The 27,046-nt window shown below is 41.4% G+C and overlaps 1 protein-coding gene across 1 annotated transcript in view; it reads right to left on the minus strand.

Annotated features, from left to right (window-relative positions):
- LOC124268419 (protein unc-93 homolog A-like) overlaps nt 1-27,046 on the minus strand; it is a 100,170-nt gene that overhangs the window by 9,545 nt on the left and 63,579 nt on the right. The window contains exon 3 of the mRNA XM_046703387.1: nt 553-820. Within this exon, the coding sequence (XP_046559343.1) occupies nt 553-820 (268 nt within the window). The remainder of the gene's footprint in view (nt 1-552; nt 821-27,046) is intronic.

Genomic DNA, 27,046 nt, shown 5'->3' on the forward strand with positions numbered 1-27,046 from the left:
AAAGATTTTCATACCGTGTTCCAGCATCATGTAAACTCAAATTATTTCCAAGAAAACCGATTGACCTCAGGGACGTGATGGGAATTGGCAGAGATTAGTATGTACGGATAGTTGTACTCAGTCTCACCGGCATATCATTTCCCCTTCTTTCTGCTACGAAAAAGCCTTAAATTTCCCAAGGCTAGATTAAGCCCAGGTTCTGAACCACCCATCTCCCATACGGCTCTACACTGTTACTTAGTCTTTGAACATATATGATGTAAATAGAAACAAACAGTTCCTTTTAAATTGAAAAAGGAACCCCAGTGAAAAGGGACATTCAGTAACCTTGGGAAATCTAAACCTGCTTCATTAAGGTGAGTGAGTGAGTTTAGTTTTACGCCTCTTTCAGCAATATTCCAGCACTATCACTGCGGGGGACACCAGAAATGGGCTTCACACTTTGTACCCTTGTTGGGAATCGAACCCGAAATTTCGAACGCTTTAACCACTGTGCTACCCCACCGTTTCGCCTGTGTGATGAAGATGGGTTTGTGGTAAAGCTGTACTTACTGTATGTCTGCGTCTGCCAGATAGCATCACAGAGACCCAGGCAACCTGCGACGACGTAGAAGTTAGGGACGTCTCCTGCTTGCGGCTTCCACAACCACAGCACAATGAGTAGTCCGACGTTGAAGGTAGCACCGGCTGTGATGAAGAGGAACCGTTTGATGTGCTCGGCGATGTAGCCAATGACCACAGAGCCAACAGCACTGACCGCCCCGAAGCAGATGAGGATTGGACCAATGTTGTGGACACCGAGTGTGCAGCTGACGTAGGACTGGAAACAGAGAGCAAGGAATAAGTATGTGAGGCGGATAGAGTTCGGATTCCGGATACTGTCGATCCATGGTTGGTCTGCACCATACAAGGTATGGTGGTTTTATCAATGTTAAACGTATACGATCTGTTTTACTGGAGTGAGTGAGTGGATGAGTGGATGTGTGAGTGAGTGGGTGAGTGAGTGAGTGATTGGGTGGATGGTGAGAGAAGTGAGTGAGTGAGTGAGCGAGCGCGTGAGTGGGTGGTGAGTGAGTTAGTGAGTGAGTGAGTGGGTGGGTGGGTGAGAGAAGTATAGAAGTGAGTGAGTGAGTGAGTGAGTGAGCGAGCGCGTGAGTGAGTGGGTGAGTGGGTGAGAGTGGGTGAGTTTGAGAGAAGTGAGTGAGTGTGTGGGTGAATCAATGAGTGAGTAAACGAGTGAGTGAGTAAACAAACGTAAGTGGGTTAGCAAGTAATATCAGAAAGCGTAATTTGGGATAATATAAGTGCAGATCTGTTTGGTGCATCCATGGTATGTGCTTTATTTTAGGATTGGCACGCAGCTGATACCCAGTCACATAGCTCAAATATTGTTCAAACCTGATGTGTGCAGCTGCCGGAATATTACAAATTTAAAAATATGCCCGTGGAACAAATTGACAATGCACAAAAAAACTTATCATATCTTATCTTGTAATATGATATCAACAAAAATGGCTTTACCGACAAAATACATTGTGCAATCTACATACATAACTTCAGGACCAACACATGCTACCTCATAATAGCTGTTCCCGTGGGGTTTTTTTCATTTTTTTTATCAGTATAGTTTTCCTTCTGTATTTTGAAAACGAAAGCTACAAATTATTTCCATAATCAAACCACATCCAGTGTCGTTCCAACAACATCATAATCATGTGTTTATGACTCAATGAGAAAAAAACACGTTATACATTCAAATTAAGAACTTCGACCCGTATATTTACTTCGTAAATATGTTGTCTCTGCTGTGTGTCTGTGTTTGTATATGCGTGTGTATGCGAGTCTGTATGTGTGTGCTTGTGCAATCAGTATTCGACCATCAACGAACACTCGAGTTTAATAATCTGACGCCGCACTCAACAATATTCCGGCTATATAACAGTATAAGCTTCTACTCCATGTTGCAACACCGTCCACAACACCCATACTTTAACAAGTGAGTGAGTGAGTGAGTGAGTTTAGTTTTACGCCGCACTCAGCAATATTCCATCAATATGGCGGAGGTCTGTAAATAATCGATTCTGGACTAGACAATCTAGTGATCAACAGCATGAGCATCGACCTATACAATTGGGAACCGATCACATGTGTCAACTAAGTCAGTGAGCCTGACCACCCGATCCCGTCAGTCGCCTCTTACATAAGCATGGGTTGCTGAAGATGAATATTCTAACCCGGACCTTCACGGGTGTATTGTTATAAGTATAATGGGTGCGGTTGGGTTTGCTTTTGGTGTCCCCGCAGTTCGCCAGACGAGACAGAAAGCCGTTGACGACGTTCACGAAATAAGGTTACTTTACCCAAAGACGTCTCCAACGACGTATAAGCGAGTCTGTCTCGCAGCAATATAAACCCAATTCTACATTAACCCATATCCGCGGAACTCCAAGCTTCATTTTCAGATCGTTTCAGAACATAGCAAAGCTTTAAGTACTTCTTGCCTATTTGGGTCTATTTCGGCAACATAAAAATGTATCTCTTATAATTGTATATACAGGTTATCTGGCATCTGGGTTTATAGATCACTTGTATACGTTCTTCTGGAGAGTTCTGCTTTAGATCGCACCTGCATTTTATACTATTTTCAGGATCACAAGAGATTTGTTTATAGCACTGCCCTGTATTCATCACCACTTCAGCTCTTTAACGGCGTTATGTAAATAATCTAACCGTTGACTCCAAGACTGAGCAAGTTCCAACAGCCTCACGTGCGCAACCACGTGCAGAATAATAACTTTCCACTAGAGTCCTACCAAGTCCAAGAAAAGTGTTGAATCTAACACGGCCTTTGATGTAATGAGCCAGAGCCTTAACTGCTGAACTTCCTCAGATGAAGTACTTTACGTTTTGTCTCCTATATCAAAAAGACAGTAATGCCGGAAAAGTCCTTACCCTAAAAAGTCAAAACAGTGATGAAACGAACCACTGAAAAATCAGTAATGACACCAGGTGTTCTTCAATATATCTTTACTACAGTTTTACCATTGGTGCGTCCTTTCCAAAATACAACGCAATAAAACAATGTCTGGTTTGTGATAGTTTGTTGCAGAAATCTTTTTCGAACCGAAACTAGATTCCTCAAAATTCAAAGAATAAAAGTAACCACGAATTCTAACATTGAAAAAAATCTGCGTTCAATTAAAGCATAAAGATTTCTGACCTAGCATACAGATTGTCACATACATAATGGCTCTATAGATTGTCCCGCAAGAACCGTGAAGATCAGGATTAGAATTGGTCTACAGCAACCCATGCTTGTCGTGAGAGGTGACTAACGGGGTCGGGTGGTAAGGCTCTCTGACTTAGTTGACACACGTCATCGTGTCCAAACTGCGTAGGTCGATGATGTTGATCACTGGGTTGTCTGGTCCAGACTCGATTATTTCCAGACCGCCGCCAAATAGGAAGAATATTGCTGAGTTTAACAATCAACCAACCAACTACAGGGCAGGTACGTCAAGAAGGGGCCGATCAGTACCTGTGTGACCACAAAGGGCTGTTAAAACTGATCACTGTATCAATCCGCCGATCCTGTCGTTTGTGACCTACAAAACGCTGTTAAAACGATTCATACCAAAAGACATCGGCGCAAGGACTGGTCACTCGGAGTCAGTATATCTGAGTGGGGTAATCCGCGGCGATCCTGTGGCCTTTACAAGCAGCCGAAATGCACGTGTCTGAGCGATTCTCAATCACGAAGTAAAACCTACAACGTCATACTCATCCCACAGCTCTTAAACACCCAGCAAACGGATTTACAAGGGAATACGTCGACAATAGTGTTGAAAGATATCAATTAAACTGGGAATGGCTGATACACCAAACACAAGTAGCAATGATAGAAATAAGATCAGTGGTAGAACTCTGAAGACAGTATCAATTCCTTTTGATATAGCCGAGTCATGAACAGGAGCACAAAGGAACAATTCTGACTTGAAGTGTCAACGTCACACCACTAAACAATCCAGCATATGCATCTGAATGCATTGCATGTCATGTAACCATTGTCCTTATATGGTTATAAAACATTGCTATATTAACGGTAAGCGTGCTCTCGATCAACGTGCACGGTCTGGTGAGTGAGTGAGTTTAGTTTTACGCCGATTTTAGCAATATTCCTGCAGTATCACGGCGGGGGACACAGAAAGGGGCTTCACATATTGTGCCCATGTTGAGAATAAAACCCAGGTCTTCGGCTTGACGAGCGAACACTTTAACCACCAGGCTACCCTACCTGCCACACGGTCTGGAATATGAACAACGTTGTTGCTGCGGGACGTCATTTAATTGGGCTGTCAAGCATCCTGGATGTGAATTAATAATTATAATTGGATCAATTTAGCTGTTGGAACCTATTTTATCGGATACATGAAAGTATAGGTGCTATCAGACGTCATTTGCATGTCAGTAAGATTTACGACAACTGGAATCGTAACTGTTGCTTGTCAATGTATGTCCATATTAAACTCATTAATGTCATACTATGAATGCAAATGCATGTAATATGCTTAGGTCACGGATACAGCAACCAGAATGAGTGAGTTTAGTTTTACGCCGCTTTTAGCAACAATCCAGCAATATCACGGCGGAACAAACCAGAAATGGCCTTCACACCTTTTACCCATGTGGGGAATCGAACCCGGGTCTTAAGCGATTTCAGATGGATGCTGATCACATATTTATTATATATATACTGGGAGAAACAAATGGAAAATTCAAGTGTTCCCTTCTGATTTGCCATTTTTCATCACCAGCTTTGAATATCGCTGTGGGAGTAAGTATGAGAATAAATAAAGGAACACTGCCGTGAAGTGGTGTTCCCTTATTTGTTTCGTTCAGTATATGACAGGTCAATATTGTGTCCATATTAGACTACAATGACACGGGGACGTGCCGTCGTATGTCCACTGGATGTCCATAGGAACAAGCGGAATATAAAATGGTAACGTAAATCCTACACATGTACAGCTCGCAGGATTGAGAGCACCATTTGCACGTCCATGTAAGAAGCGACACGTGAAAGGAGAGATTAACGACGTCTTAAGCAATGTTTATATCACAAGTCTAGCCCGATATACACAACAACAAGCTATAGGATTGTCGATATCACCCCAACATCAAGCTACAACGACCGTCAGCGCGTCTCCCTTGGGTAAAGATCAATTTCGGCTCACATGTAGGTTCCTGACTAGGATTCTGGACGAGGTGAGGAATGAATTAGACACTGTCTGGTTCATTAGACAGGACTCTCCTCAGGCACGAGACGACTTAAACGTTGTCTACATTCGCTACAGATGCAATAGATCATGTCAAGGACTTTGCCCAAAACATAGAACTTCCAATAAAAATGGTAAACAGTGTCGACCGTCGAGATATTCAGACCATTTATCAATCTGCATGGAATGTTCCATAACAAGACCCTAGCTCCAGGATTATCGAAGGTGTGTAGTACATCATTAACGCTACAGCAGATCTAGCTGTGACTGTTTTCTGGAACATAGGATTACGAGGATCGTACGGGAAAACTTGTGAATCATGCTAATGCTAATGATTGCCATGTTTTATTAACATTTCGATACAATCAAAAAATACCATAAACAGCAGTCAGACCTTGACTGATCCAAAGAAAACATTTTGGATTGTGGAGATGGGCCCGCTTGTGCAAATCGATCGTAGCACTACGAATTTCGTAAACCTGTGTTAAAGTATGTCTATGTCTTAGCACCATGACGATCGTAAGTCATCTTTTAATACGGGAGCTACGATCATCTTAGCACCATAACGATCGTAAGTCATCTTTCAATACGGAAGCTACGATCATCTTAGTACCATGGCGATCGTTAGTCATCTTTTAATACGGGAACTACGATCATCTTAGCGCCATGACGTTCACAAGTCATGTTTTAATGCGGTAGCTACGATCATCTTAGCGCCATGACGTTCACAAGTCATGTTTTAATATGGGAGCTACGATCATCTTAGCGCCATGACGTTCACAAGTCATGTTTTAATGCGGTAGCTACGATCATCAAAGCACCATCGTGTTTAAGTATGGGAACTACGATCATCTTAGCGATAAATTCACTTTGTGGAACCAGGCCCAGGAATATCATAACACCAATGATCTCTGTGATCAAATCATCGAAGATGAATCCCTTTGCGTCGACGTCATGATGCCTTGGATGACATTACCGTTACCTTATTTTTCCTATTTCTGCATAATGAATAGCTTGAATTTCAAACGACATGAACGTCAGATATCGTATTTCCCAAGTGCGTTTGTATTTTCAAATCACAAAATATTAAAAAAGGAAATAACTCCAAGACACTTGTCATTTTTTCACCTACACAGTAAACACATTGAAAGGGATATTAATTACATTTGGGTCACCTAGAAATGGCGTTAATCTTCTGAGGAATTCTTCCAGCGCGCGATCAAAGCGAACAGCCTCATTGTAAAACCCTCTCAATTCAAGAGTAGATAGAAAAAAGCCAATTATTAGATAAAAGGATAAAAAGACACGTCAAGGGAAGATCACTGGTACGGGAGTTTGATGATTAAGGAAGTTCGTAGTCAACAATCAGCTGTTCTTGTCATGTAAATTGCCTGCGTGCTTTAATCTATTTCTTGCTTGATTTCTTTCGTATTTTATTTAAAAGCATGTAAATTTAAGCCGACGCGGTTTACAGATCGGAACGTCTTTCAACTTCAGCTCCGGTTCTGATGGATGCGTTTGATTTCTGCAGTAAGGCAGCGATGGATGGCGCCACATAACAGCAGCGCTTGAAGCATGTGGTTGTTTATCATTCTGACGTTTCGATTTCAATATAAATCAAAGAGAGACTAACTTATGTTTCTGGCAAATCAATATTTCAAGCCAGAAACATGATTGATGAATCTTTATGAAAAGAGCGCAATGTGATTGACTCGAGGGACATTCATCATGGTGACTTAATAATGTGTCTGTACAATATTGCGTTTAAGAAGATTAATGTTTGGTGCGACAGCTATGTATTGCAGTTGTTTGACATTGTTTGACAGAGCGAATGGTTTGTGTAAGAGTATCAGACAGTGACATATGCTGGACTCTCTTCATTTGGAAAATCAGAGCTGAGGTAAAATGCTGTTTGACTTTGCTTTCAATAGTACTGCTTTTATGCAGCGTCGTGCATTTACGTGTGTTTGCAGTTATATATAATGCTGATAATAACATGGCCTCTTATATAGCGTTGAATCCGACTTCGCAGGGACCTGCTCTAAACGCATACAACTTAATGGACGTTATTACCCCGGATAACCCATGCTGCCCGTGAGGCTCTAGATTGTTAATAGTCACATGACTTATACCACCGGGTACCCATTTTATGATGGGTGAACAGATTCAATTTTGAACAAACACTCTTGCCTAAGGTATGATCACATAGGTGCCTCGTTGTGGGGCAGCACAGAAGTCCTAGGAACTCTCAGGAGTCAAGTTGCCAAACACGGTCACCCATTCAAGACCTCTCCGTGACCAGCGTGGCTTAACTTGACCTGATTTGTGACCTGTGACCTGTGCTCCATTTTTTTCGGTGCCAGTCTGGACTAGAGCAGGTTTCATAGCGCTAACCTACCAATATATCGAAAATATCATAATACCCCACACAGACACGGTACATTGACTCCGAGCCGACTTATCCTTGTTTTACTCTCCTAATGCTGAGTAACAGCAAGTTAGTAAGTTTAGTTTTAGCAATATTCTAGCAATATCACGGCAGGGGACACCACAAATCGGTGTCTTACATTGTACACATGTGGGGAATCGAACCCGGGTCTTAGGCATGACGAGCGAACGCTTATACCACTAGGTTACCTCTAGAATTACCTTGAACATCAGAGATTGCACAGTTATAACTACCGGGTTTAATGACCATAATACAAACACAATGGACAGATAATAAAATATACCGTAAATTAGGTGCAGAAAACCCCTCTATTATGGGGAGACGGGGTTAGAATCAGTCCAGAGAATACGTGAGCGTGCATCAGTATAACTCGTCAGTGTGGATTGTTGAATCACACCACCAATCACAAGATTGTCTGACTGTGTTGTTCACAGGCAATTGTCTTATACCTCACATGTTGATAAGTGAGTGAGTGAGTGAGTTTAGTTTTAAGCCGCACTCAGCAATATTCCAGCTATATGGCGGCGGTCTGTAAATAATTGAGTCTGGACCAGACAATCCAGTGATCTGCGCAATTGGGAATCGATGACATGTGTCAACCAAGTCAGCGAGGCTGACCACCCAATCCCGTTAGTCGCCTCCAGGACAAGCATAGATTACTGAAGATTAATATTCTAACCCGGACCTTCACGGGTCACACGTTGAATGGAAAGTTGTAGCAGTCATTACAATCATGGCATGTCATATAACAACAGACACTCGCCGTTTCGTAAACCCATAGAGTACAGGACCCCGTTCCACAGAGCGATCGTAGCGATATAACTGGCGTATGTCTACGTTTAAGTAGTACGAGGTACGATCAAGTCAACGCTGAGCAAGTTCGAAACTGGGCGCTGGTCCGATTTTTGCAGTGGGTGAATCTAGGATTCGAAGCAACTAAAAGCGGATCCTGACAGACAACGGGAGAATACTACCACTGAGCCCTCCTATGACTCATACTCGTTTCGGTTCAAACGGTGCAAAGCGTCTTTTAAAATGTATGTATTTTGGTTATATCTGCGCAACTATCACTGCATAATACCGAGGTTCTTTATGACATACTCTACGCCTGTCTGCACGAGTACAAAGTACAATCCTTCGATAAAGACGATAGTAAGATTTTTCCCGAACACTCTTGGAATGTTCCTTTTCTAAGAATGTACAAGAATTCACAAGATTCCTAGCTGGAGGTTTCTCCACACCGATGGTGGTTGGACGGACCACTAGCGTTGACATGGATGGGATGTTTCTCGTCTCCCTGTCTCCAGGGCACCGCCTGTTGTCTGTTAGAGGTGTCACTGTGTCTGTTAATCAGTTTGCTGCGTTGCTTTCCCAAGTCTCAGTGAGTCAGATTACCAAGTATTTACTTGTTGGCTTGCCATGGATCCTTGTCTGTCAGGTACCAACTAACTATGTGCAGGCTTGCTTAGTTTCCCGAACCCACAACAACCCACCCACTGAAAACTACAGCCTGCTGGCGAATCATAGTTCTTATGAATTAATCATGTTCCAACAAACTAAAAGTAACTATAACATATACAGAGTTAAAAATCCTTAAGATTTTCTAAAATCTGTCAATTTTAGAAGATTTCTATTGTCGACCGGAACAATCTTAAGTTCATTTCTGTATCCCAAATTATACACTGGTGCCAAGATTACTGTGGATCTGCAAGTAGATGTGCCAAAACCTGTAATCATGGGTTACAATCACAGAGTGTTTATAAGCACCTTGGCCGTGCACTTGGACTCCACCAAAGGCGCAAACTTCAGTGACCTACGTCATTCCTTGTTTTGCTTGCATGAAGCTGAATGAGTGAGTAAGTGAATTTAGTGAATTTAGTTTTAGCTTTCAGCAATATTCCACCAATATCACAGTGGGGGACACCAAAAATGGACGTCATACTTTATACCCATGTGGGGAATCACACCGACGTTTTCGGCGTAACAAACAGTCGCTTTCACCACTGAGTTACCCCACCGCCGTAGAGCCTAAACGCAGTGACAGAGATCAAATACTGTTCAAAGTAAATGGGCAATACACCCGATCACTCAGTCAGAATGGATGGTGCCAAACTCAGTACAATACCAGAATCTGAAATATACCTACAGATACAGTCACGGGGGTGTCGAAGTTGAAGGGACCTTAGCAGATACTTTGAGTTCGACACAACCGCAAAATTACTGAATAAAGAAAGAATATGAAGGAGCCAAGCTTTCACATCGACACAACGGTAAGTTCGACACATCAGTGTTTGTATATTCGTACTACGAAATTTAACATCATATTACTACTCACACTTTGCTAGGGATCACAAAAATTCACAAATTTACTTAAACGTAGATGTATAATTTGAAATCGTATCCATTTAAAACTGGATAAATAATAATATGGTAACCCCTCTTTAGGCAAACACTCACTTTAATCTAACCTTATGCACTTGATACATGAGTAGCCATAAAAATGGTTTTCATGGCACCAACCAACCATTTTGCAAATCATGGAACGAGTCATTGACAAGCACACAACACCTGTCAATAGCAGGTATGGGTTCCACAAGATGCAATGACAAACTGAAACCTAGCATCCATGCTTACAATAAGCTTAGATATTTACACCAAATTTGAACCCACATCATAGTTTTCTGTTGAATCCATGATTTGATCCGTAGCAAAGTGTGAATGGTATAAAGACTTGCCAGGAAATCTATCGGCAAGTGTTACCAGACCTCCTGGTACCATTCCAGCAACCACCAGCTGAAGAATAACCTCTTTCCCTGGAGGAACCAAAGTCATATGTTAAGTCCAATTAGCAAGCCATAAAACCGTTAATGGCTCGGAAACAGGCACGCACAAACATTATGTGTAAGTACCCTACGTTACTCAAACTGGCGTGTAACTGGCGACCACGGCCGCCCGCTTGTACTCGCGCCCCAACAGAAACAGACTAGTTATTGCTGATTGGGACAGGGTAATCGATAGACAATCAGTTAATCGATACCTGGCGCCTGTACAAACCATTGGTCCATCTAATCTCTAGAAAACGACATCATTTTCACATTTACATGGATTTTCCAAGCATCGAATTCCCACTTGGTTCGCAGTTGTCATAACATTGTGCGGCTATCGTTAGATGTTAATCTACAGAATAGAATACATGTTTAATTACTTCAAGCCAATATGATCTGCGGTTTGGAATTAAAGCTACAAATCAGTTAAAGGTTCGTTGTGGGACAATGCCTCCGAAAAAAAGGATTTCTTGGTTACTTATTAATTCCTCCGACCCGTGAAGGTCTGGGTTAGAGTTGGTCTTCAGCAACCCATGCTTGTCGTTAGAGGCGACTAACGGGATCGGGTGGTCAGGCTCGCTGACTTTGTTGACACATGTCATCGTATCCCAATTGCGCAGATCCAACTCATGCTGTTGATCCCTGGATTGTCTGGTCCAGACACGATTATTTACACACCGCCGCCATAAAGCTTGAATACTGCTGAGTGTGGCGTGTGGTTTCACAAAAGCGGCCAGCGATTGAAACCTATATCACCTCCGACCTTCCTTCAAAACTAAGCGATATAACAGTTACTGAAATACTGTTCTCACTCACTCACTCACTCATTCATTCACTCATTCACTGACTGGGGTTAGTGGTTAAAGCGCTCGTTCGTCACGCCAAAGACCCGTGTTCTATTTCTCACATTGGTGCAGTTAGTCTGTCACACAGACCTTGAAACAAATTTATCCAAGAGAGTCAATACAAGTCTAGAATCCAGGGGGTGGAAATAACTTTAAAATTGCTAGTGTACTCCGGTACAGTGGCACATGTAAAATCACTTGCCCTGATAATTTTCCCACTATACCGGACGTTTTCTTGTTGATTTTTTAAATAAACAACATAATTAACATCGGAATATCAACTGGACACCGGTACAGTGTGATATACAAATTTGCTTGCCCGACAGAAAAAAACACTGGACTCGGGTGTCGGGCAATGGGTTATTTCCACCCCTGAGAATATGTGGCAAGTCTGAAACTGAAGAAAGTCTCTGGGCTCCTTTTCATTATATAGATATATATTTTCATTATGGACTGTTTTTTTTCTGTAAAATATGTTCATGTCAGAGAATAGATGTTAGACTAGAGAACAGTATGTGAACCCCATAGCCCAGTGTGTGGAGTCCTGGATATTGCTCGAATATTGATAAAACGAAGTAAAACTAAACTCGCCCACCTACTCACTGACTCATAATAAATGTCCCTCGGAAGCATGATCTGTAATATGATCTGTCAAAGACTAACGAAGACACTTGCTTTACCAACGTAAATAACACAGATTTTGAACGTCAGACTTTTTAACTGAGATCTCATTTCATGTTCGATTGCGTTGGTGTCGTCGTAACTTCATACGCACTGCAGAACTAAGACACAAACACACAGATGCCATTTTCAAATTGGAAACCCGGAAATGTATGAAATATCCCCTCAGCAAACAAAATTCAATTTCGATTCCATTACGAAACCAATTTCATTTCCGAATCAAAATCAAACAGCGCCAGGCGCAGAGCCTTACTGACAACTAACATAACACATTTCAAATTTGCAATCATCAATTTCGAAATTGATCTCATGGTCAGATATAATTCTGTTGGAGGCCTGTAATCGATCAGCTATCCGCCGCAAACAAATGGAAGGTATTAATGGGTGTTAAGGGACTGAAGCCAAGCTTTAATGCTTAAGACAGCAATAATCACACAAACCGTTAAACCAACATCGTTTGGTTTCTCGGTGTCATTCATCAATTATCCTACAAGCACTGAATCCTGAGAGCACTGGATAAATAATTGCGCTTAACAACTGAAAATCTGGATGTATTGGGACAGCATACGTGCGTATCGGGCGCTCGATCAAATTTTGAGTAGGTTATAATGTACGCGCGCTTTTATCTCATTAGAGGTCGATCGAAGTTTGGGCGTGGGGGTACCTGTGGGTCAGTTCTGTAAATTCTGTTCTATCAACGTTTTATATATCCTCAACACACAATCTATATCCCGGGTTCGATTCCCTAGATGGGTACAATGCTTGAAGCTCATGATGTCCCCTGAAATGATATTGTTGGAATATTGATTAAAGCGGCATAAAACTAAACTCACTCACTCCATCCAAAAATCATAAAACCGCAGTTCAGCACCTCCAAGTACTACTCTAAAATCTCAACCATTTCCACCACACAGCATGTATATACCGATTCCTCAGACAAGATTCAATACGTTATTGCTTCCAAGGAAATGACAGAAGCGTTGCTGTACCACATGCCAAGCATCCACTCCAGCATCACATACTCAACAGCGCCATCTGTTAATATGACCCGATCTGCCGATCATATATTGATCCTTCTCAAACTCAACTGACAAACTCCTCCATTCGATATCAATTGAAAACAAAAGAAATACAACACCGATGTCCTCTTCCCAATATAACTAAACCTTGTTCATTAACTCTCTCAATCAGAAGGTTGGACATTTCTCCTGCTCGTCCTCAGGGCTTTATCAAGTGTTAAGCAAATACCAATTTTCAAACAAGCAAGGCCCCAATTTTCGCCATTGACGAATCTCTAGACCAGCAGACGACAGGCAACCATAGTAATTTGCTGACCCCTTTCGACTTTAATCTTGCGTGGTCTAGCTCGCACAATCAATGCTGATGGCTACCATTCAGTAATGAATTGACCAAGCAAAGACAGGCTGAGTCGAGTTTCTACCCTTTCGCCTGAACGACAGACCCTTCGGCTCCCGTGCCAGCTTCACTCACATCACCAGTAGCCCGGAGTTATTGAATTTGCTGAATGCTTTGGCTAGTCTACGGGAAGAAGACGGTTTCATCCGCGCTTAATTTTACTTCTTCGGAATCCATCGGGCGGAAGTAGCATCAGTCGCGCGCCATGATCGTCCGCGCGCGTGTAACTGTTTACTCCCGGATTCCTTTGCAAATTAATACCCCCTGGCTCCAGCCGTGTGATTTAAGGCAAACAAGAAGTGGTCATAGTGCAATATAGAATGTCAAATGATCGATTTTAGTCTTGCTATTCATGGAAATTACTCTGGAACTCCTTGAGGCAGCACGAAGCTTAATAAATCATGATTTCTCAAAGTTCATTCTGGACGAGAGCAAATCACACAGGAAGGCCAAGACGTGCTTGTGTCAGACCTGGGCTCGAACACCTATGTTTTGTATCTATTTACCCATAGATACCCATCTATGTATACCCATACCAATAACACTACCTTCATATTAGAAGGGGGCAGTTTCATATGATATGAGTTTATAAGATATATTTGATATACGTGTTACATATACATGTACTGAATGTTTGAAAAACTGTTCAAATCTACATGACTTCAAACGAAGTCTCAAAACTCATCTCTTCAGAATGTTATATCCAGATGACTAGTTTCATCTCAAGTGACTATGTTTTTAATTCTGTGCGCTTTGAGCATTTACTGTGAATGGAAATAGCGCGGTACAAATGGACTATAATAATAATAATATTATTATTATACATCATAACAAGCAGCGTGAATCTAATTCTACTAGGAGTGAGTGAGTGAGTTTAGTTTTACGCCGCACTCAGCAATATTCCTACCTATATTTTGCCATATTCACTGCAATAAATAGGTACTGAACGGAATAAACTATTTCAGTGATCTTGTCAAAATGTCACATCGAGGCTTCTGGTTGGTTTGTTGTTTAACGCCGCACTCAGCAATATTCCAGCTATATGGCGGCGGTCTGTAAATAATCGAGTCTGGACCAGACAGTCCAGTGATCAACAGGATGAGCATCGATCTACGCAATTGGGAACCGATGACAGGTGTCAACCAAGTCAGCGAGCCTGACCACCCGATCCCGTTAGTCGCCTCTTACGACAAGCATGGGTTAGTGAAGATCAATATTCTAACCTGGACCTTCACGGGTCCAATCCCGCTAGGAACAAAATATGTATAAGGAAGAGAGTTTTATGGATGTCAACTTCTTTATTATGAGGAACACAACGTTTCGGAGTATATCCTTACTCCTTCATCAGGTGTTCATCATATAAAGAAGTTGACGTGTTTCTCATTATTACGAAGTTGACACCCCCTGATGAAGGAGTAAGGATATACTCCGAAACGTTGTGTTCCTCGTAATATAGAAGTCTTCCTTATGTATATCACTTCTAAATGCCACGTAAAGACCTGCTACTATGTATAATTTTGACACTTGTCTGAGTTGGTCTTCAGTAACCCATGCTTGTCGTAAGAGGCGACTACCGGGATCGGGTGGTCAGGCTCGCGGAAGTGATGATGATCACTGGATTGTCTGGTCCAGACTCGGCTATTTACAGACTCGAGTGTGGTACCAAACATACAATCGTTCAACACACGCGATGATCGAGTGGAATTAACGCCACAATGTGTGAAGCTCATTACTGGTGTCCCCCGCCGTGATATTGCTGGAATATTGCTAAAGGCAGCTTAAAACCTGACTCATTCACTAACTATTGATACATCAACACATGTTTTTGACATAATCAGAATCATTAAATGTACTCTTCTTTCAGCTTGGATTTACGAAGATTATGGAAATATTTTTGTTGAATATATTGATTAGTATTGCCTGAGGACAGAAATAAATTCATTGGTATTTTTATACCGAACCCGTAAATATGCAACGCTGTCCTTATCCTGTATTAATATGTCTTCCTATGAAGAAACCGGGCCAGCACCAAGAACATATTCCTTTTGCATTACTGCATTTTCAAATAAATATTTTTTGGAAGCTTTCGCGTACCTTCCGACCACAAGCAGCAATTGCATATCAACAACGCCAAGATCAGTCAAACAGATCTATGGAGATTCCAGCCGGATTGCGCAGTTAAACTCCAGAAAACGCGATCGATTTATGGCTTAAACTGCTTAAATCAATTTTTTTACAGTGAACAATCTCAAACATTTTCCATAGACAATCGTCCCTCCGGGCTCCGTGTTTCTGGCTACAGATCTCATGAATACGCAGAAAGAAACCTCCAGGAAAGAAGAGCGTTCTCCATCTATTGGGTTACGTAAACAGTCTGAGGTAGCCATGTCTCCTCTGAATGGAACATAAAGCTTTGAGCTGTGTTATTTAGATGCTCCTGCGAGTGTTCTTGTGGATTTAACATGGCTTTAAGAAGGCAAATGGCTCCAAGAGAGATCGCAGTTCTTCTGGGTATGACAGTCTTGTACATCACTTGTTGATGCAAAAAGGCAAAAACATAAAAGGTTACAATCGAGCGTACGTCCTCGTAGCTGCTTATCAAATATAAATTACATTACCGTACTATTTGTTTACATATTTGGATATAATTTTTGTACAACAAAACGGGCGTTACGTTTAATGTTGTTTTTGTGTTTTTTTGCTGTTCGGTTTGTTTTTTTGTTTTTTTGTTCTGAACTCACTAATGTTAAGGAAAAAAGCGGAAGTCTGTATTCAGTTGGGTTTGGGTTTGATAATGGTTACTTCAGGACTTGAAACTTTAGTCGACTCTTAAACGGAAAGAACACAAATTGCAGTGTTTTTTGGTTTTGATTTGTTATTTTTTACACAAAATGTCTGTACTAAATCGGATTTGTGTTTGATAATGTAGGGATTGACATCATGAGCCTCGATATCAGGAAGTGGATTAGGTCGACTTGTATCAATCATGTCAGCAAACCTGACCAACCGACGTCCATAGATGCTGAAGACTCATAATTACCCGGATCGACATGAGTGTTGGTATTATGCGTAGAAGAAGAACGGGTTACTTCAGGTCTTTGGGGGTTTTGAGGTATTCGTTAATCGACTCTTAAACGGAAAGAACACAAACTGCTTTTGACTCGTTACATTATTCAAAACATCTGCAACACAGAGTCATTTGCCGAAACGCTAATTCCTCTGGGCTAAAAGGGAAAAATTCCGGTGAGAAATACGTGATTATTTCACTCAAAACTACTGGAAACAGCATGTGTTCGCGAAAAGGGTAACCATACCCTAATCCTTGGTACGTTTCTTGCTTCTCCGTACAGGCGGAAGATATCGTGTTTAGAAATGTCGTTGGGAACGTTATGTTCGAAAGTGCATGCATGAAATGGACAGGTTTGGTGGAGTAGGTGTAAAGGTGTGGGCCGCCATCTCCCATACTGGTAGAACAGACTTGGTACATGTCAAGGGCAAGGTTAAGAACGGCTTTTTTTAGGAACCCAGGTACCAGATTTAAACCCCATCGAACATCTATGGGATGCGCTTGATCAACGTCTGAGATCAGGTCACAGAACCTCCAACAGTTGGCACAAGCACTGCCGTAAGAGAGTGTGAACATTCCTCAGGCCATAATTCGTTATCTGTTTGGTTTAATCGGGCGTCTATGCCAGGCCATCCTGGGGCCATCAAAGTTACTAAAAAAAGATGGCTTTAATCGTTACAATCGACTGGTCCATATGTGCCAGGATTAACCTTGGTAACAATGGCCAGTGATAATGACTTATGACAAATTTGAACAATGTGTTATGATATGTTGATTATTTATATAATACATAAAGCATTTGAAAACTACTTTTGCATTTCGTTTTTGGCTGAGTATACATGATACGCAAAGTATCAGTATGAAAGGTCTGAAACTAACATAAAAAAAGCAGTTCTGACTATTACAAGCTTTACAACAACTTCAGTAAAACTCCTCACAACGAAACAGGAAGAGCTCCTCCAAGTAGGATTCGCTGTTCTCTGGCTGAACACAAGACGGATGTGTGTCGTCTCTCAAACTCAATCAGGCAAAACAAACATGTCAGCCGTAGACAATCTGGCCGCCTTTCCCGTAAAATACAATTACCCTAAATGACCGAACTGTCTCCCTATACATGTAGGAAGTTACCGGATGAATCATACACCAGCCTATTGATTAGCTCATGAATATTCACGAATCTTATCTCGTGCAACGAGACTATAAATTGCTCGTATATCATTACCAGTGGAGATGATGACCCTATTGAGGCCAAGATGAAGCTTAAACGGACAGAATGCATATTGGAATATTACAGGGGCCCGTCCAGCCCGGAGCGTAGATGCGCATCCCTGCTGAAACGTAACGTTGCTGCAACGGTTCAATGTCTTTCAACGTTATACGTTTTCTCAGAAGGTATCCGCCATGTGACTGTATTTGTTTGTTTGTTTGTTTGTTTGGTGTTTACACATCTATATGGCGGCGGTCTGCCAATGATCGAGCCTGGACCAGATAATCCAGTGATCAACAGCGTGATCATCAATCAACGCAATTTGGATTCGATGGAATGTGTCAACCAAGCCAGCGAGCCTCACCACCCAATCCGTTAGTCGCCTCTTACGACAAGCATGGGTTGCTGAAGACCAATTCTAGCCCTGGTCTTCACGGGTCACTGTAATTAAGGACATAGAGATACCCATGGGAGATATCGTTGAATACGTTTAACATATTTGTCCAGTATGATCTGATCTCACCTTGGGATCATCTGATAAAATTCCATTATATACAGACTGGATAGTGTAAAAGTAAAAGAGTTACATACGCGTGAGGCAAATGAGCCTTTTGGGTGGTCGTTCTCATCCATAGTCAGCAACGATAGATAATATATGAATGAAACATCATACTGATATACCACCAAACAGATAATGAGTTAACTGAATTACGAGACAAGCGGAATGTTGATTTGGAGTGAAGCATTCACACGTTTTAAGATTTTTATTCCGTAACGAATGAATCATTCAAAGTTTCGTTAAATGACCAGCGTATCTTTCTTATCTTACATGTTTGGGGGTTACCCAAGTATAGGAGTAAAACAGTCATTTCCATCGATTGATACCTCGATCCGATAAGGGTAAGAAGGTTAATCGGAGCAAAGCTTCATAACAACACTGAAAAACACATATCAGGACTTCCAAGGGATGTGTGTGTCTGCATCCGTGAAAATAGCCGGAGCTATGAGGCAGATTAAAACCAGAAGCAGGAATTCCAGAAGGCTCCCCAATGACTTCCGCGTGACTCGTATTTCTCTGTCTTGTACCTGCAGCTCTAGGTCTGACTTGTTCAGAATTTGCTGCAAATATTCTTCCGGGACAAAACCATACTATTTCCAATGAAACAGGGCCTTTTTTATGGCAGTAGTCAGATAAATTCATAGTCTGTCATGCAGACCCCGAAGCAAATCTATCCAAGAAAGCCGACACAAGTCTAGATTTCCAAAGCTTCATCTTTCTGAAAATGAAGAAAGTCTCGGATCCTCGGATCCATTATATTTATTTTATTTTCTATGAGCTTTTTTTCCCTGTAAAATATGTTCATTTCAGAGACTAGTTGTTAGTCTGATAAATTCATAGTACATATCCCTGTAGAATTGGCGTATCTGCATAGATAATACTTCTGTTAGCCAAGTACGACCTGTTTCTCGAGTGTTATGATCTAGCGATGACATTATAAGCATTACCGGGAGTGGTACACAGAATTTAAATTATACAGAAGTATGGTTTTCTGCTTCAAGCCTGTGAAGTCCCTACACCCAGTCCCTTCTATTCCCTGGGTAGATGCGCTCTCTACTATAAGAAGCGGTGCCATACCTTTATATGTACTTAATGTTTGGGTGGTTGTTATGTGGACCAGATAATCCTGTGATTGACATCATGAACATCGATCTAAGCAGTTTGGGTACGACGATATGCGTCAACACGTCAGCAAACCAGTCAGCAAGCCCGTTAACCGCCTCTAACCGCTGGCATGGGTTGCTGACAATCAATTCTAACCCGGATCCTCACCTTCACGGGTTATGTTACTTAATGCTAAACATGATCAACCGAATGAACGTGATATCGTTGCTATCCACGGACGCCATATTGTTTAAGTATTTGTGTGCGTGTGTGTGTGTGTGTGTGCGTACGCGCGCGCGTGTGTGTGTTTGGGGGGGGGGGGGCAGTTTCTACGTCGCCTTTATCATGTGCGTCATTTTGTATTTAACATTTTACAAGAGGTTGAATTTCATATTTCTTCGATGTTCAGTACTTTCAACTAGAAACATTATATGTAACTCCATGGTGATGTAGTACATTCCTTCTAGAGACAGTAGGGTTAGCCAACTTATTAATTCGTCCCCTTGTCACGCCGAAGGTCCGATTTCGATTCCCAACCTGTGTGTGATTCCAATTTCTTGTGTCTGGAATATTGCCAAAAGCGGCGTCCAAACTATATTAACCCACGTCCCTTCTATTAACATCGACGATCTAAACGTTGCTTTAGAATGGATATATTGATTACATCTATAAGCAAACGTTGTTTCCACAATGCCACTAACTGGACCTTTCCTCCCGGTGTTTCTCAAACAAGGCTAATCAGTCAATCCTAATAGATCTGGCATATTTTCATAATCGTATGAATAGTACACTTCCTGTCCCGAAGGAGGCCTGTTCGTGTTTTCCTGTAATAGGGCCAACGCTCCGTTCTCCCATAAACTCGTCTGTTTCCTAACCGTATAAATACATAATCGCCACAGCCGGGTCGATACAAAACAAACGTCACCGAGCCACGTGAACGGCATGCAGACCGACCGACATGGCCGACGGGGAGTAACGCAAGACCGTGAAGAGAGTGTAAATGTATAGGTAATGGGAGCTCAGTGTTTATACCACATATGGGCATTATTGATTATGAAACATAAATATTTCGTCGTGGGTCCTTTTACGAGAGAGTGGCGGTAGCCTGCAGAGAGATTCGAATGTTTCGAAGTTCTTGCTTCCCAAAGGGGGCCTTGTGTTCAGTGTGTTGTTGATCGCAATCATTTCGAGTGGTAAGACGAACGAAATTGCTTTTGTTTTTGTTTGGCATTTTCTTTATATATTTGCATTTTGTATTAAATATACCGCCTTATAGCGTCACAAATATTCGCGTTTTCCGTAGTTCGAGTTATCGAATATCTGCAAATTACTGATGCGGCTTTAAGCAATATTTACTCACTCACTCACTCACTCCGTAGTTCGAGACAAGCGGAAATCCACATATTGCCGATTCAGACTATGACATGATCATGCATGTACATGTTGACGGATATTTCGAAGTTCGACTATAATTATCCCTTGGGGATTCCGGGCTGGAAAAAGTCCAGAGGGCTAGGTTGGTTGTCAAGGCGACCTGACGTCTCGGGTGGTCAGTCTCAGCGTCTTTGTTGATTGTCTGTCACTGTACACCATGTCGGTGGAAGTTGTTCATTGTATCAATCACTGGTTTGTCTGGTCCAGAAGCGTCATTTAGATGAAATGTTGCTAAACAACAAGAGCACAAACATATTTCACTGTAAAGTAATCTTCAGTATCTAATTCATCAAATCAGATTCTCCATCCATTGGTAGCGACAATTAACCATTTCGACTATCGAATGCAACATGTCTAAGTGTGTGAGCAAGTTTACGCTGCTTTTAGCAATAATTCAGCAATATTACGGCGGGACACCAAAAATGGGCAGCGCACATTGTACAATGTGAGGTATCGAACCTTCGTCGCAACGAGCGAACAACCCCACCCTACGTTACAATCCACAACATATCCTAATTCATTACTACGTACGACAAGAGCACCCCCGAAAACTCTGAGAGAGGTGAGAGCTTGACAGTGATCCCGCCTGTTACAATCGCATCAACAGACTCTTGTCACTCAAAATCAATGGATATTTCATAAACCTTAATCACAATGACAGTCGTAATTATGTTGGCAAATGAGATTACTTAGAACAAAAGCTAGCACGGTGTGCGTGGAGATACCAATGAACCTAATTACGGCCAAGAAGAGATTGTGGTCTTGGTCGTTTCAATGACGTCATTGGCGCTGGCAAGTCGTTGGAGATACCTAAAAACGGGCACAGCGATCTATATACCACTCAGTGCGGGACAGCATTGTATATTTTTATCTGCCTCCATTGACCAATTTCAGCCCCGGGCAGGATGAAGCCGAGAGTATTTATGTTCCCAAATAAACAGCTGTTGGCCTCAATATCAAGAGCAGTGCTCCTGCAATGAAACTGTTGAGATGAATGTCTTCCAGAAGATATGGAACAAATAATGAGCGAGTTAAGATTTCTTTTCACATCGGCAGTATATATAAAAACCTGTTGACGAGCTACATTAAAAACAACCATAGGATCACACATACAGATGTAAAACCAGCATTTGACTTTAAAACCTTTGACAATATAACATACAAAACAAGCTTGAGATCGTGAACAACTGAATGTAGATCATAGTAAGGATCATGAAGTGTTATGGTACGTTTGCTTCCTGCAACAAATAAAGACACCATGGCATTAGGTCTCAAACGATTTTCCAATTCTTGAATCAACCATCTAACGAACTGAAAACGCCAAAGCTTTATTCTTGTGACTGATGTAGTGTTATCTCTTGCAGCTACCCATAACTTTGTTTGACAAACAACCTGTTCCCGATGTTGTTGGAAAGAATCATTTCAAAAAGATTCATGGTGGGGGACATTTCTGAATTTGAGTTGCAGGGACAAACATGATGTACTAACTTGACTTTATTAATAAACATCAGCTGATGGAGTAAAGGGAATCCTACAATGGGTTCAGGAGATCTTTCTTTTGCCTTTTTAAGGGTTCGGTGTTTTCATTTTATTATAATCCGTTTTGTTTGTTTGATGTTAAACCCCGCAATCATCAACATTCCAGATATGACCGTGCTTTGTAAATACCGGCTTTTACCAGACAAATCCAGTGATCAATAGCATTAACATCGATCTACGCAGTTAGGATACGATGACATGTGTCAACCAAATCAGCGAGCCTGAACACCGATTCCGTTAGTGCGACAATCATGGGTTGCTCAAGACCAATTCTGAGTCGAATTTTCACGGGTCGAATAAAGTCAGTAAATCCCTCTTGCATTATGATACACGTTGTTATTTATGAACACTAGTTCCAATTATCTCCATGGTGCACGTTTGTAGTTGGTATTTACCCTATATCACACAACATAAAGGGTAAATAGTCAAGTATTAACTTGTTTCCAATCCGCTGTAATCCAAAACTTCTGATAAAGTTAAGAGTTTTTTTTGGCACAAATCGAACTGGTTGCTCGAGGACTTGCCTTGGAGGACACCCATTTGTAGAGACAACATTCAAAACAATTACCTTGCATTTGATGGATTGACTAAAACTGTTCAGGCAATCAGTCTAACTAGGACTCTAATAGTTTAGTCTTTTGACCAAATGAGTGATCGTTTTAGTAATTTGACCATATGGCCAAATGACTGGTTCTACAGATTGACTGTAACATATATACGAACTGCAATGTCATGCTGTCAATGTCAAAGTCAATATATTTCATTACTATCTGATGAACAAACACATGCCAATATGATATGTCAATACAGTCGCTAATTCGCCATTCTGTATAGTTATTGTCTGTTATTCGATCTACGTTTCATTACATGATCATAGTCAATAATTTCGCCATCATGCATGATTATTGTCAACTATTCGACCTACGCTTCATTGTCCATGTCTACAGTTAATAATTCGCAATTATGTATAATTATTGTCAGTTTGTTTTACCTAAGTTTATTTGACTGTTTTTGGTCAATAATTCGACATTATGAATAATTATTGTCAATTTTTCAACCAACGTTTCATTGACTGACTTTAGTCAATAATTCGCAGTTAAACATGATTATTGTCAGTACTTCGACCTACCGTTCATTCTCTATGTCTTCAGTTAATAACTCGCTATCATTTATAATTATTGTCACTCATTAGACCTCGTTTCATTGAATGACTTTGGTCAATAATTCGACATCATGCATAATTATTGTCAACTATTCGACCTACGCTTCATTGTCCATGTCCACAGTTAATAATTCGCAATTATGTATAATTATTGTCTATTTTTCGACCTATCCTTCATTCTCTATGTCTTCAGTTAATAATTTGCCATCATGCATGATTATTGTCACTTCGACCTTGTTTCATTATATCAATAATGTCACATATTCACCACATATGGTCGTAAATAAAACGTTTATAGACAGAGAAAACGAACTGTAATGTATATTTGTTTACATTAGGCACAATTTGTAAAATCGCGAGTGATCTCTCAACACACACTGAGACAGACATACATACAGGGAGCACACAGAGAAGCATGGGCACACGGGGGGCACGTGATGCACAGAGGCAGAAGCAATACGGTGCAGAGTTTGGCCTAGACCTAGATCTGGGCCTAGACTTTCGAAGCTCTCTTAGCGCTAAGATAGTCGTAAGTGCCATACATTAACATTAACTTACGACTATCTTTACGACTGGTACGCATTATGTTTTGATAACGTTGGTCAGGTCATTTCAACCTTTCCTCATTGAATTCGTTAAATTCGCCGTGAACTTATTTACACATTTCAGACAAAACGTACTGCAATTTTGGGCAATACTGTTAAAACAACAACCTAATATACCCTCTTGGGACTTGTTTTTTGTGTAAATAATATACAAGTATTGCTCCAAGTATCGAGTTCGTTTATTAAACAGCTGCATGTATATAATGACCATTCAACGCCATGTAATTGAAGCGAAACCCTTTCAGCGTTTCAGCTTCATAAACGAATAACAAATGTCAAGGTGGAAGGTCTATTTTGATAATTGAGCTTTAATCAAATTACGGCTAAAACATCAATAATGTTCCAACTACAACTGGTTTAGCTTGTTGTTTTTTCGACCAAACACCAACGTAAAACGGCTACTCTTGGGATCAGATGGCATTTAATCGTCATCAATCGATAACATCTGATCTCTATTCTGACTTTACTTCCAGTACAGAGGAATAGGAGTTTCCGTGTATAATGTTTCTTTGTGAATGGCATATATACTGGATTGAACACCAGTTGGCATTTAACGCAGGACACCTGCCATGATACAGGAAGAATAGTGTTAACTGTACTATTAAAACTCTGTCTCGTTCACCCGTGAAGATCCGGGTTAGATTGGTCTTCAGCAACCCATGCTTGATGTAATTAAGAGTCGACTAACGGGATCGGGTGGTACAGCTCACTGACTTGATTGACACATGTGATCATATCCCATTGCGTAGATTGACGTTCATGCTGTTGATCATGGGTTGTCTGGTCCAGACTCGATCGATTACAGACCTCCGCCATATAGCTGGAATATTGCTGAGTGCGGCGTTAAACAACCAACCAATAAACAGAACTCTGGCAAGGGTCGCAGAGGACACAAAGAATGTTTGGCTTGTGTAGGGCGTCATAAAGTGGTCGTAGCTATAAGGTAGATCATCTGGCTAACCATCAGTTTTCCGTTTTAAGTGAGTCAGTCCGTTTAGTTTTACGCCGCTTTTAGTAGCAATATCCCGACAGGGCACACCAGAAATGAACCCCACACATTGTACCCATGTGGGAATCAAACCCGGGTCTTCGACGTGACGAGTGAAGCCTTTAACCACGAGGCTACCCCATCGCCCCTGGGTCATACAAAAAGGAAACCATCCTACTGCAAGAGTGTTTTGCTTGTGTACGGCGTCATTAATTGGTCGAAGGTACAAGAATCAATCATCTGCTTACAATCTGTTTTTCGTCATAAGCCAATCATTGTCAAATTATTTATGGTTGAAACCAGTCTAAAGTATACAACATAGTGCGTTAGGACCACGATGGCTCTTGGTTGATAACGCGAGTGAGTGAGTGAATATGCTCTTAGTATTAGTCTAGCAATATTACAGCGGGGAACACCAGAAATAGGCTTCACACATTGTACCTATGTGGGGAATCGAACTCGGGTCTTCGGCGTCGGTCTACGCAATTGAGATATGATGACATGTGTCAACCAAGTCACCGAGCTTGACCACCTGATCCCGTCAGTCGCCTCTTACGAAAAGCATGGGTTGCTGAAGATCAATTCTAACCCGGATCTTCACGGGGAGTATTTATCTGATATCTGCATGAAGCTGTTAAAGCAGTTAAAAATTCTAACCCGGATTATCACACTCAAGGTTTTTGTCTGTAATATTTTGAATTAAATTATAACAAATCACACTCCTCGTCCACTCCTCGTTCTCTTCCTCCTTCACAAGCACTGAACGCTAAGAAACCCACGCAACAGATTCATACCTCATACTGCCCACATTTGCTTAGACCCATCGACAAAAATCAAGACATTTGCACTTAATGAACGCAATTTACAAACGCCAGAAATCTTTCATACAAGCACGACACACTAGATTTGGCCAATTGCAAAGCTTTAATCACTAAACGTAAAACACTAGTTATCCTGCAGCAAAGCCTATCAAACGTCAGTCCATTGATCGTGTAGTCATTACTGCCCCTGTCCTCGCCGGTGCATGACAAAGGGTGGGTTGTACTGAAGGAACACTGAATCGTGTCAACGATAATCCAATGTTATGTCGAGGTAACTGCAGATCAATTGCGTGCATGGTAGTGTATGAAGCTTACGCTATTTTTACCGTATCAATATGTTGCTATTCTAGTTGATTATGTACTGATGTTAATGACAAGCAGTGGTAGAGGTCACACACGGTAGAGACCTGGGTTCCGTTGTTACAAAGCAACCTTAGAGCTACGCCAATCGTAAGTCTATGTTATGGTATGGGGGTTACGATCACCTTAGCGCTAAGATCGCTTTGTACAACGGCACACTGGGAGTACTTTCAGGAAGCAACCTTTACTTAGGTTAACCTTACTTCCCGTGCTTTAACATTGCACTAAGGTTACCTTAGTGACGATCACCTTCGTGCTTTGTGAAAGGAGGCCCTGAGCCTCGTTCCTCAGAGCGATCTTAGCGCTACGACTGTCGTAAGTCTATGTTAAAGTATGGGAGTTACGATCATCGTAGCGCTACGACTGTCGTAAGTCTATGTTAAAGTATGGGAGTTAGTATCGTCTTAGGGTTACGATCGCTTTGAAGAACGGGAACCCGTTTCACAAAGCCCTGTTGTCATTATCGAACTTCTTGATATTCATAAACGCATAATTTGCTTCAGAAAACGCCTGAGGTTTAAGAAGAAAAAAATCATTAATATCGTTAGCTTGCTAGATGTACTGACAAACATAGGTTGTGGTTCAACACACAGCAAAGTTGTTTGGCTTCCTCTTTCACTAAATTAAAAGAGAAACCCTAGAAAACTGGTTCTCAACCCATGCTTGTCGTAAGAGCCGACTTATGGGAAAGGATTGTTATTTTCGCAG

The sequence above is a fragment of the Haliotis rubra genome, unplaced genomic scaffold (assembly GCF_003918875.1).
Source record: "Haliotis rubra isolate DU_JTF1 unplaced genomic scaffold, ASM391887v1 Scf101, whole genome shotgun sequence".
Taxonomy (NCBI): domain Eukaryota; kingdom Metazoa; phylum Mollusca; class Gastropoda; order Lepetellida; family Haliotidae; genus Haliotis; species Haliotis rubra.